Source organism: Epinephelus lanceolatus, chromosome 24, assembly GCF_041903045.1.
Source record: "Epinephelus lanceolatus isolate andai-2023 chromosome 24, ASM4190304v1, whole genome shotgun sequence".
NCBI lineage: Eukaryota > Metazoa > Chordata > Actinopteri > Perciformes > Serranidae > Epinephelus > Epinephelus lanceolatus.
In genome coordinates, this window is record NC_135757.1 from 14,662,015 (window position 1) to 14,674,624 (window position 12,610).

General features: G+C 40.3%; 1 protein-coding gene across 9 annotated transcripts in view; it reads right to left on the reverse strand.

Annotated features, from left to right (window-relative positions):
* dock9b (dedicator of cytokinesis 9b) overlaps positions 1 to 12,610 on the reverse strand; it is a 65,156-nt gene that overhangs the window by 38,491 nt on the left and 14,055 nt on the right. For 7 of the 9 annotated variants that reach the window (XM_078165982.1, XM_078165979.1, XM_033615605.2 and 4 more), the window contains exon 2: positions 2,357 to 2,473. In XM_078165982.1, coding sequence (XP_078022108.1) covers positions 2,357 to 2,473 — 117 coding nt within the window. Of the gene's footprint in view, positions 1 to 2,356; positions 2,474 to 5,259; positions 5,565 to 12,610 lie in introns of those variants that run through there. The other 2 variants (XM_078165983.1, XM_078165980.1) reach the window with 1 other exon arrangement.

A 12,610-nucleotide genomic window follows, 5' to 3' on the forward strand; every position in this document is an offset into this window, starting at 1 on the left:
ATAATTAGTTATTTGATGCTATAAAAAAAGGGTGCACGTCATAACTGACAGCTGTGTGTTAATCGGTGTGTTCACGATCAATGCTGATGCATGCGATTGGTCAGGTGTTATGGGCGGGAACTCGATACTGTGGCTTCACTTCCTGATCACCACTGCACAGACTTTGGCTCCAAAAACCCAAGACATCGACACAAATATCCGGGATATTTTGGCTTTATTTTTGTACAGTGGGAGGACGTGGAGATGTGTTGTCCATTTCTATATTCAGTCTGTGGCTCAAGGTAATCAAGGAACATGTCACCCAATGCAACAGTTAGGCTCACTGGGGTTTTTAACAGTTTTTGGTACAACAGTGAAGCTCTATGGCACAAAAGCAGAAGATATATCAGGCTTTGATAAACACACACACATGGAATTTGTTACTAGTAAGAAAAATATTGAATATGACTGGGCTTATCCTTTAAAGTCTGATTACTCGCCACATTTTTCAGGAGACTTGAGGAATGACAAACATACGAGCATGGGTCTGTCCCTGTTTTCTCTTTCTCTCTCAGGCTGGGAGTGGACGCTGCTGAGATCCATCGCAGCACTACAGGGGTGTCATGTTGATACAGTCTTTGAGCTCCTTTGAACACAAGCCGCAGATCTATGTAGCGTGTAAATGTTTATAAGACCGTGAGCCAGCAATTCAACGCAGTGCATGTAGAAGTCAAATTTATATCAGATTTAACACATATGGGTCCAACAAATAATGTCATAATTTGCACAGTCAAGCACAGTGAAGAGATACTTTAACAGCATGAACTGTCTGGTGTGACCATGAATTGTTTTGCCTTGCATCTCCTATTTGTAAATCCATTGCTAAGTGTGTGTAAAGCAAACAGCAACTCATAATGACGCAAAAGTGCCAAAAACTGTAGTTCCTCAAATGGCCACGTGAGGCTGGCTCCAAAAGCGAGGCAATCCCCACTGACCCCTATGATAACATGCCCTACTTTAGCAGAAATAAACATGTTAACAGCCTGATACAAACAACGGCTTTGGTTTCAATGGCTACCAATGGCTCTCCATTGGAGATAAATCTTTATATAACTCACCTTTAAAAAGGTTATTAAAGCTTTTAAATGTTTTGGTTGCCTACAAAAAGTTGTTCAGTGTTTGGTTGTAAAAGACACCCTTTAAAGGAGTCCTATGTACAGTTTTTCCAGTAAGCAGATTTTGTTTTAATAGTGTTTACGCCTGTTTTTTGCTAACTACAACTTTGCATTAGCATTATCACAGTTAACCATGGCTGTAATTGCACTGTACTATCCAAGATAGCAGCTAATGTTTGGGTTAGCTTCACCCTTTGGACTAAATATGATCACTTCTAGCTCCAAAAATCCAAGATGCCGACAGCCAAAATGCCTAGAGGCTTCGAACAGGAGCATACAAATCAATGGGTGACATCACAGTGGCTATGTCCATTATTCTATGCAGACTGTGGTGTTAAGTCATTCCTAATTTCTTAGTAACAACCTAGTTTTAGGCTAGTGATTTACTAAACTAGGTTGCATAAATAAAGCTTAAGAAATGTCTATTAAACACATTAGCAATGAGTAAATCAGTTGACCTAACTAAGCCATTCTCCCAAACTATGCAGTATCCTGATTCACACAACTACAGACATCTGTATTCATTCATATCCACACTGAGAAGCTTCCACTTCTGGCCTTTGTCAACCTCCGTCAGTTACATTACCCTTGTGCTCTCATCATATTTGTTTGTCTTCACTTGAGGTGAGACAACAGCAAAAAGGACGATTCCACCTCTCTCTCAATGCTTGCTTCACGAATCTCTGTCATGCTGATGCTGCAGCCCTTTATAACATCTTTGTCTGATTCAAATTATGACACGAAACATACATAGACAGTGGAGCTGTACGCCTCAGCGCAGCTTCATTCAACCATGCCCAGCATTAAAACCTGCAACTTGAGGTTTATTTACAAGCTGTGTTCGAAAAAAACCTGTCAAACTGTACATTATCATTTCATTCACAGCATTCCAGGAGTTATTTTGTGATTACGTATTGCTGTCTTCACATCATCTCAACATGCTTCATTCTGCCTCAAATACGTCGAACAATCTGCAGAGAACAGGTGTTGATTTTTGTTGTTGAAATTGACATTTCAATTTGGACTCTTACAAAACAATCTAAAAACATTGTGATAAAATATAATTATGAGTGGCAAAATTGTCTACAGGTAAAGTAACAGATTCAAAGTCGCTGCTCTGTGACTGAGTTTGACCAATGGGAGGGGAAAAGCTGAACAAAAATGTACCCGCAGGGCTTCATAAATAACCCTCTGCGTTTTACCTGGAAGTCATCCGTGGGGAACTGTAGCATGTCTCGCAGAACATCACTAATGATTTGGGTCTTCCTCTGTAGGAGTACATTCTCATAGTCCAGAGGCTCTATGATCTTGGGCTTTACCTGAAAGAGCACATAACAGCAATGGATCAACAAAGTGGCAACATGTGGCACCTGTGTTTGGTCTCTTTGCTTCTTCTTTGTGGTCTTTTAGTTCATTTTCATCATTCTTTGACTAGTAACTGTACAATTATTGGGGGTATCAGTGTATGGAATGAGTGACAAGTCTGGGGTATTCACACTTTCTGGACAACAAGTTGCTATTGTCTTTTCACAGAGTTACTGACAGCTACAGCAGCAGGAGCTGGCACAGAGACAGAGCTGAATGTGGGTTAACAGAAGAGGAGATGAGACAAGCGAGGGATGGATGGATGAGCCAGAGTCTGTGTGTGCTATTGTACCAGTCACTGTGTCATGAGCTCACGTGCAAAACTGAACTATATAGTGGTCACTGCAGCCCAACAGATCAGGAATAGACATTCTCTTCTCATACCAAAGCTGGAATGCTGGATATGCAGTCCAAGCAGGATCAATCATTTACACAACATTATAACAGAGATGACTTTGTAAGCATTGATGCTTGGTAAAAGAGTGGAGCGTGGTAGCTCATAATCTAACAGAGAGTGAACTCCCCTGTCGCAGCTGACATCGGCTCCAACATTCTATAGAAAAAACCCAAGGGATTCCTCCAGCATGTCCTCCCACAACAAGCCTGACTGTGATATCAGAAAACCATCTTCACATATTACACACACATGGCTCTGTCACACATATCAAGAGGAAGTAAACAAAGCTTTGATCCATTTAAAGCTGAGCCACGACAGATTTTAGTTTTTAAATACTTCACAAAACATTGTTCATGTGGAAGTATGCGACACCCTGCCAAGTTTTCTCATGGTAGTTTTGATTTTCAAATTGTGTTTTAAAAAAAATCATTGTGCATAAAGTTGTGAGACAATAAAAGGGGACAAATAAAGGAGACGAAAGCTGAACTCAGCAATGGTAATTATTTCCTCCCTTCTATTTCCTATGCTACACAGCATCAAAGAAGGGCCAGATTCAGCCCAGTCGCCAGAGGAAAATGTTGGCATTGCATGTTTCTGCAAACCATGAATACATTACATGTGTGCATTGATTTAGCGAGGCACTGCTGTGTTTCCAGCAACCTTTTAGGCACCAAACGTGGGTGTTTTTTAGCAACCTGTTGCTGCTTTTTCAGAGGGGATAGAGGCACAAAAAGCAGTTATTTGTCTACTTTTCCTGCCAGGATTGTGCCTCCAAAACCAAGTATTTTTATCCAAACATGAGCTTTTCCTCCTCATTACCAAGCGGGTTTTGTGTCTAAACCTAACCACATGTTAACCACAGCATTGTGGTTAACATGTGGTTAACCACAATGCTGCACAATGCTGCAGATATGTTTAACAAAGGTTAAACATATCTGCTACATAGTAACCTGCATCTGTAACATATCCATGGTTTGCAGAAATGTACAATGCCAACATTTTGTCTGGCGACTGGGTTGCTGGTTGATCAAAAGTGAAGAAATAACCAAACTTCTTACGATTCATCCTGAAGTGACATCTTCGTACCAAATTTTTATGGCTATTGGGTAGTTTATGAGATACTTCAGTAAATGGGCCAACTGATCCCTAAAATCTCTAAAACTAGCGCTGAGTGACTGACACAACATTACTGGATATCTTTGTAAATGAAAATTAATCCGTTTTCAGTTTACACCTTGAGTGCAAAATTTCCCTCTACTGACAAACAAACAGAAAAAAATAGAAGAAAATCAGCCACCAGACAATATGTTACCAAAAAGTTACCATCTTTCTGTATGTTTCTAAATGGCTCCTGGTCTGAATATAGCAGCTAGGCGTAGCTGTAATCCATATTATTTGGATAAGCCTCCTGGTCTGGATCCAACAAACACATAACAAACTGAGGCCAATTAAACAGTCGTCTGACTGTAGATTTACATTTTGATTCGTCCAACCAATCCCCCCAATGATGTAATGAAAATATCCCTTCGTATCTCTCGGGCCTTTGGATGTAAAAGATCATCTGATAAGCACAAAATCGTCATCCCTGATTTCCAGCTGGATAATTGCCATTCAGACACAAGATAACAACAAGCAGCTGTGAACTGTGACTTGCTAGTAATTATCTCTGAATACATTAGAGACACAGTTTTGTGGTTTACCTTAAAAGCTGATAGAGATGTGGCTGTTATTATGCTCCATTAACTAAAATACTGACAGTTTAAAAATACTCTTACCTAATAAGCAGACTGCAGTTTATAATCTTGATATGCTGATAAAAAAGAATCCAAATTCAAATTTTGCAATAAAATGACACCTTAAGTGTTTAGTAAAATAGTAGTACAGAGACAAATTCATAGACTTCCAAACACTTGTCCAACTATGGAAATATCTTCATCTTTAAAAAGAAAAGAAAATACAGTCTGCTGCTTTTAACAGTGTTCTCCAACAAACTAGTGACCTGCATCTTTATCATTGCACCAACTTTGCAGCCAACTTGCCAATCTGTTTGACTCCGAGGCACAGGAACAGTTAATGAACAAAGCGAGCCACAAGTGCTCCATTTCCTAAAAAAAGATCAACATTCAACCCCCTGGAGAGATGTACCCTGAAGCTGCTATTTCCCATTTCCATCTCACCCTTTTAAAAAATCTTCAAAGCTGCTCTTGAAAGGAAATCTAAGAGATAAAAAACTTGTTTAAACAATCCGATCCCATCAGTTCCGTTTACGACAACCAGAACGAGAGAACATTTTAGAAAAGAAAAAATTAGTTCTAAGTAAAAGATGGCACAGTGCACACTTACCGCTGCCACCTGTGACCCAGCCTCCACCTCTGCCTCAATCTCAGCCAGGCTCTTGTACTGCTGTGGAGACTCTATCACCATCTCCCTTTTGGGGGCTTTGCCAGCCCGGCCCTGCATGGTGGTCAATCCTGCCTGCCTGTACACAGGTGTGAGACTCACTGCACACACATGGCCATGGGACAAAGTAGTTGCCCGCAGTGTGTGAAGGTAAAGAGAGCTTTGCCGTCGTCCAGTGAGATTCACTCTGTACTCAATCACAATAGCCCAGCCTCCCTCTCCCTCTCTCCCGCTCTGTCTCTCATCAGAAGGGTAGGGCCCCTCCCACCCTCACAGCTGTGCAGCTGTGTGGATATGAGTGTGTGTTTGTATGTACAGTATGTGATTTGTGTGAGGAGGAGGAGGAGGAGGAGGAGGAGGAGGAGGAGGAGGGGAGGAGAGACTGACCACTCCCCCATTAAAAACTGAGAAGAGGCCCAGGGATCATGTTGTCATGAGACAGCTCCACCTGCCTAGTGTGTCTGTTAGAAATATAAGTGTCAGAAAAGGCAGAAGAAAAGAGTAAATGGAAAAAAAAAGTTGTGTAACATTTTAAATTACAGCCTGCAAATTACAGTGCAAATCTTTTGTATATTCGGTATACCAATTACAATCTCACTGTGTTCGAGGTACAAGTAAAGAGACGTAACATTAACTTTTATCAGTCTTCAGACAGCTCCCTCAGGGGACACTTAGAGAACTCATAGAGAACGCACACTAAAGACTTCCGCCGGCAGAGTGGCTAACTTCTGGTTTAGCCCTCTGCTAACTTGAATTAGGAAAAAATGATTTAATTGTGCGGCTGTACGAGACTTCTGAAATGTTATGGAACCGAATGGATCAAATCCCGATTGTGAAGCATGTCATTAAACTCAAACAATGTAACCACTGATTTACAGATGTCTCTTTCACAATGTGAGTCTATGGGACTGATCCACCAATAAGTAAGGCCAACATACTGGTCAATATTAGCTCAATGCTGATATATCATATATATGGTGTATATGTTGGCCAATAAATGACAAGAAAGTGACTAACAAAAATGTAGCTACACTATAACTACTAAGAAAAAAGGATAAACTGCTTTATTTATGAGGTCACAAGGTTCACTTATTGTCATTCTACAACACAGGGTTGCATAACAAAATGCGAGCTATGATCCAAAGCAAAACGAAACCAAATGTTTTTTTATGTTGGAGTATGGAGGATGAGTTGAGGACTCTTACAGCCTGAGGAAAAGATGTCTTACAGCTTGCATACTCTCAAACTACACTATAATTATTGTGAAAGGGTAGGGCTCTCCTGAATACATTTTTGGAGCTTTTGGGGGGGGCTGAACATGAACGTGCCGAACATGACTCCGGAAGGGCCCAGCCAGACATTCCTCCATTGAGATGGACCACATTGCGCTGCGACACATGTCTTTTGGTTTAATTGAAGGAATCAGTCTTGTCAGATATCAGACAGCACTGTCAACTCTTTCCACTCTCCACTCTAACCCATTTTCCCAACCTATCACTAGAAACCAACATATCTACCTGAATCTCACATAATTTTAAGTCGACACTGATGCGTAGCCATGCCAACATACTTGTTTTCCAGGGTTTTAAGAGTGGTGGGGAGCAAAGTAAAACAAACTATGATGTCGTGAAATATTGAGAAGACATGTTGATTTAGAACAGCCTCGATAGCAGCATCAATATTGTCTACAGCGCTTGCCATTGTTGTTGTTGCCCATGGCGCTGATTGGATCATTTTTCTATTTTACGAAGGAACCATTGTTTCATGTCATGATGCCACAAGAATCATTCAACTCAAACTCAGTGGAGTAGGTGGATTCAAAGGTCTGGCCCCAGGCAAGCATTAACATGTAAGGATTCTGTCATTCCACAGAATAGTTTTTTGTATTGTTAATATATTATACATGTGGTTAATAAAACATTTTACAAAAGGTTTGGTGTTTTATACATGCTTGTAATCCCCTAACATAATAACAGCTTGTGACAGTTTTTCTTGTCATAGATAACTCATAGACCTATATAAATCCTCAAAATATCAGGTTCTAAATCTGACACAACGCTTGATGAAGTGCTATGAAACAGAGGCACAGAAACAGCACAAAAGCTCCAACAGATTTAACATTAGAGGTTAATATTTATATATAATTTCTTAATTGTCATTTTTAAGTACTGAAGTGAAATTCGCCCTCTGCATTTAACATCTGAAACAAAAAGTCTGTTATTTGGGTCCAGCTCTACTACAAAGATGCGGCCATCACCTTTGCTGGAAGTACTCGAGCAATCATACAAAAGTTGCCCAAAAAAAATTAAAGAAAATGTCATGACATTGTCCAACAATGATGATATAACAGGGCATAAAAGATGGATCTTTGGATTCAAACAGTGTAACTGTTAAAATCACTAAAAAATAACTGTCACAAGCCACAGTAAGAGTATTTAGACACTCAGTCTGTGTTGATAAAGTTCCACTCCCCATTGATATTTTGCTTTGCTTTGAAGTGCTTCTACGCCGTATCCGCTGCAGTGGGCACTCACAGCAGGGTCAGTGAAAACGCACTTCCCCCTTATCCGGCTCTCAGACGCAACACACACACACACACACACACACACACACACACACACAATCACACACACACTCGTGCTGCTTCAGAAACAGTTTTAGCTGCCCCTTGTTTCTCCATCCAGTCAGCGTTCTCTCTGAGGAGAATCACTCGCCTTTTATCTTTAAGCAACGGAGGCGCCTCGGCTCAGCTGTTTTTTATCGGAGAGTGTGTTTCAGAATGATGACATTTAACGTTTCAAATGAGGAAATACTGTGGGTGAATTTATGCAAATCCTGAGGTTTTTCTCTCTCGCATATGCTGTGTTACACACAACTCCCAAACCACACCAATGTTTACAAGCCACTGAATCTTTCTGGCTTAACAAGCACGATTAATAACTCATCCAATTATCTCTATGGGAAGAGAAGTTGGGGCTCTCCGATGCACACAGAATGAGAAGGGGAGAGGTGGGATGTCAGACAGAGTGGATGGCATGCCATGGGTCAGAATGACTTCAAAGGCCGTTGTCTTTCTGTTGCAGTTCCAGCGCCATCGCTCCTAACAAAATGTAGCACAAAGGCGGGCAAGGGTGTGTGTGTGTGTATGTGCAGCAGGGTTCTCTGATGTGTAAGGCACTGTGCATAATTTGCATAACTTGTTTTAACTGTACTTGCTTCAAAGGGACTTGCTGAAATGTACCATTCAGAGAAATAACTTCTGTTAAAAACACAGGAAACCGCACAGAGGCAGTAAAATGAGGTTGTTCATCTTCGCCAACAGGGCACCCATGAGGTGAGGCTAGATAGGAAAAGCTTTATGGGTCACAGCAATAACCACCGTGAATGGAGCAGCATTAGTACCGTAACTAATACAAGTATGGAGGCCTGCCGCTGCTACAACAACAGTTGAGCTAACACACAAACTAACACATATTTTAAAGGATATTAGTGTTAAGCTCAAGAGCACACCTAGCAAATACATTCAAAAACAAATTTGATGGACCAGTTTATAAATAAAAGGCTGACCATAAGGGATGCACCAAGAAACAGACACCAAGTGTGGGTGTTTTTTTGCGACCTGTCACTGTTTTTCCAATGGCGACAGTGCCACAAAAAGCGGTTGTTTTTTAACCAAGTCATCGCTGTTTTTCCTGCCAGAATAGTGCCACAAAAAGCATAAGGAGACATAAAGAGATGTAAACTTTCAGCATATCCACAACATAATAAGATGCAAGTGTAACATATCCATGGTTTGCAGAAATGTACAATGCCAACACTTATTCTAATGATTAAGATGTGAAAACATTTGAGGAAAAAGGCATCATATATCATTCAAAGGTTTCACAGATGTGGGCCTTCTAAATCACTCTGTGGCATGACTGCTAATCTACAAAACACTTGGATTCTGATGCTCAAGCTGGTTATGAAACATCTCATGTTTCCTTTGAGCAACCTTATTAATTATAGGAGTGCTAGAAAAGGCTGAGAGATAAAACTAAATTGGAACACTCAATGTATGCTCTAAAGGATATTTTTGGGGTGAAATATTTAAAACCAATCTAATGCAGCTCTCTGATTTGAGCGTCCTTTGGCCTCAGTCTGTAAAGGACTGCTGACTGTACAGCGGAGGCCTCAGTGACAGTGTCACCAGCTCAGCGTGATAATCAGCCTCTTGTCAAAGGCCCTGGCTGCACTGAGGTCATCCCGCTTCATTCACCCACATCTTTGGAGCGCTCTCATGCCATCATGCTTCCTGGAGCTATCGCTGGTACTATGCCAGCAATACCACGAAGGGTGTGTGTCTGAATGTGTGTACGGTGGGGGTGAAAATTAGTTAGTACAAGACCATCTGCGTAGGAGCTTGACGTAACAAAAAAAGTTGTTCGAGAGAGAGTTTTCACACAGCTTGAACCCATTAAGACATGTGAGCCTTCCACACCCTTCCCAAGAGGCATGCATGCACACACACACACACACACACACACACACACACACACACACTTACAGACATAGAGCGTCACTCAAGTCTGTGGAGGATTGCATAAGGGCAGATTGACGTAATGTTTGGGAGCCAACCATCACTACAGGCGCCCCAGAGAGAGAAAGTGTGAGGGTGTTGCCTTGAAAGAAGCGAAACTTCACCGTCAGATTGACCAGCGATACACACATGAAAACGTGTAGCAATCATATGCAAGTTAGCTTCCTGACCTAAAACTCAATCATCTGTCACAAGCCATCATCCGTCACAAAAATGCAGAATGTCTTTTAATCAAAGAAGCAAAGAGCAGCTTTGTCTTGCGGTCGAGATTGTAATACTGTGGCTCCAGGTAGTGCAGGGAACACATGTGGGACAAGTTAAATATGATACCACAGATGGGAGTTGCTTTAGTCTCTATGATGTCAAAGCTATTAGAGGTGATGAGAGCTCGGCTAAAGACGGCAACATTAACTGAAGCGCAGAAAGTCCCTGGGATTAGTCCATAGGAACTCTTTTACAAAGGGATGATGGTTTCCATGAAGCAGGATTTCCCAAACTGTATTATGTACATCCCAGCAAACAATATGCATTAGTGGACATAACAAAATTAGTCAGTATTTTTTTCCTGTAACACTGTACTGGAGAACACAATGAAAGTGCTATAGGGCATTGGACCCATCAAATGCAACACTTGTGCTCTATCTACACTAATTTCTGCAAAAATATATCAACATATGTATGAAGATATAATCAAATAAATAAATACACAATTAAATTAATAAATAAAAGAATAAATAAATGCTGATATAAATACAGAAATGAAGAAACAAAGGCAGGTTAAGATCTCTCTAGTCATTAATATACAGACACAGAGATACATAAATAAATATAGTTAAACAAAAATGTGTGAAAAAATGTATTTATATATATTTATGTCCTGTTAAATAAGCAACTTATATTTTTTCTATTTATGAATTCATCTTTACATTTCCATATTTATTTCAACACTTATTTATTAATTTATTCCTTTATTTATTCATACATACATGTATCTTTTTCTGTATTTCTCATTTATGTTGCACTTATTCATTTATTTATGTAATTATTTATTGACTCCTGTTTTAAATTTTACATTTATTTATTTACTTATTGATACTTCAGTAATTTTTCATCCTCCATATGATGCAGTGTACTGCTGCTGCCCCAAAACCCTCTGAGATGGGCCCCCTTCCAGCTACCATATGACAGCTGGGTGTTAAAATACTGAGACGTGTGTGTCCACATAATGTTATTTTTTATTTTTTCAGTTTATGACATTTGATTAAGCAAATTTGACTGAATGCATTTTTTTTAACAGAACTGACTGAATGCATTTTATGGGGGTTCAATGGGCTTTCTTGCCTGGGGCCCCCAGAATCTATAGGATCACCACTGCTATTGACCAGTTAAGTTTTAGTGGGCTTTGGCTGCATGCAGGTAGCCAGTCAGAGCAGAGCAAAAGAGGTGGACCATATTGGCTTAACTGCAATGTTGGAACCCACTGGGTATGATCTAATGACAGTTTAGCTTTTTTATTATCTTTTTCTTATCTGCATTCATGTGTCGATATCTGTTTATAGACAGTAACTCCATTATTGCGTCTCAAGTTGCAAATCAGACTATACATAATAACTGGAGCACGGAAGTGGAAGTCTTGGCTTGGACATCTGTGATTCGGATATTCAATGGCCTCACCGTAACCCCTGAAATATTGGCTGTTGCCCCCAGATACTAAATTGTCATCAGACCTATAGCCTAAAAGTACCTTACTGTATACATACATGACAGCAAAAGAATCTATAAAGGCCTTGACCAATACTAGGCCATCTTAACAATGAGGACCTCTGTGGGAATGGAGAGCTGCAGAGTCTAAAATAGAGGAAGCTATCCTAGCTTAGCTGTGTTTCATCCTCCTCTTTCAGAGAATAAATTGCTCCACAAAAGAGGCATGATCTTCAGACAGTAACAAGAAGCAGAACCTACATTTTGGTTGTCAGTACAAGGCTCAGTTCTGGTTGCTTGTTTTCCAGCTGAGCGACAATTAGGATGTTAAGGGAACCATATATTCCACTGCAACTGCAGATGATGTTGTTGTTTTTAAAGGAAGGGTTATAGGAGGCCAACCACAGCTTAATGCCTGCAAAAAAAACAATGCATCCTCAAGTGATAATGGTTTATGGTGAATGTCCTTGACTCAGTGTGCTCTAGCAATCCTACTTAACCCCCTCACTATTGATTGTCCATTAGATGTCTTTGATTTAACACAGGGCAAGCTGCGGGCTAATGGAACTAACTTGAGGGAAGTAGCTTACTATGGCAGTGCATAAATTGAAGTGGAAGACAACATGGCTACAGACCTAGATTTTGCTTTCCTCACTCAGAACGAGCAAACTCGTGCGAATCCTGAGACTTATATTTCCTCGCAGCCAAATGTTAAGCTTTTGATGTGCTGCACCAGTAATTGTGAGATCGGGGGCAGTGAAAGATACACTTGACTTCTAAATCTAGTCTCTCAAGGGACTCTATTAGGAAGATTATTAGCCAAAATTCTGCTGATGTGTGCGGTAACTCATGTTTAATCCGACAAGACTCCGTTCGATCTATAAATTATTCAATTTTTACCTAGTTTCTATTCTCAAGAAAGTATGTGTGTAATATGTATAGAAAAGACTGTAGCTCTAGCTCGTGGAGTCGCTGATCAAATACATAGGGAAGAGCAAGGGGATTACTCTCTAT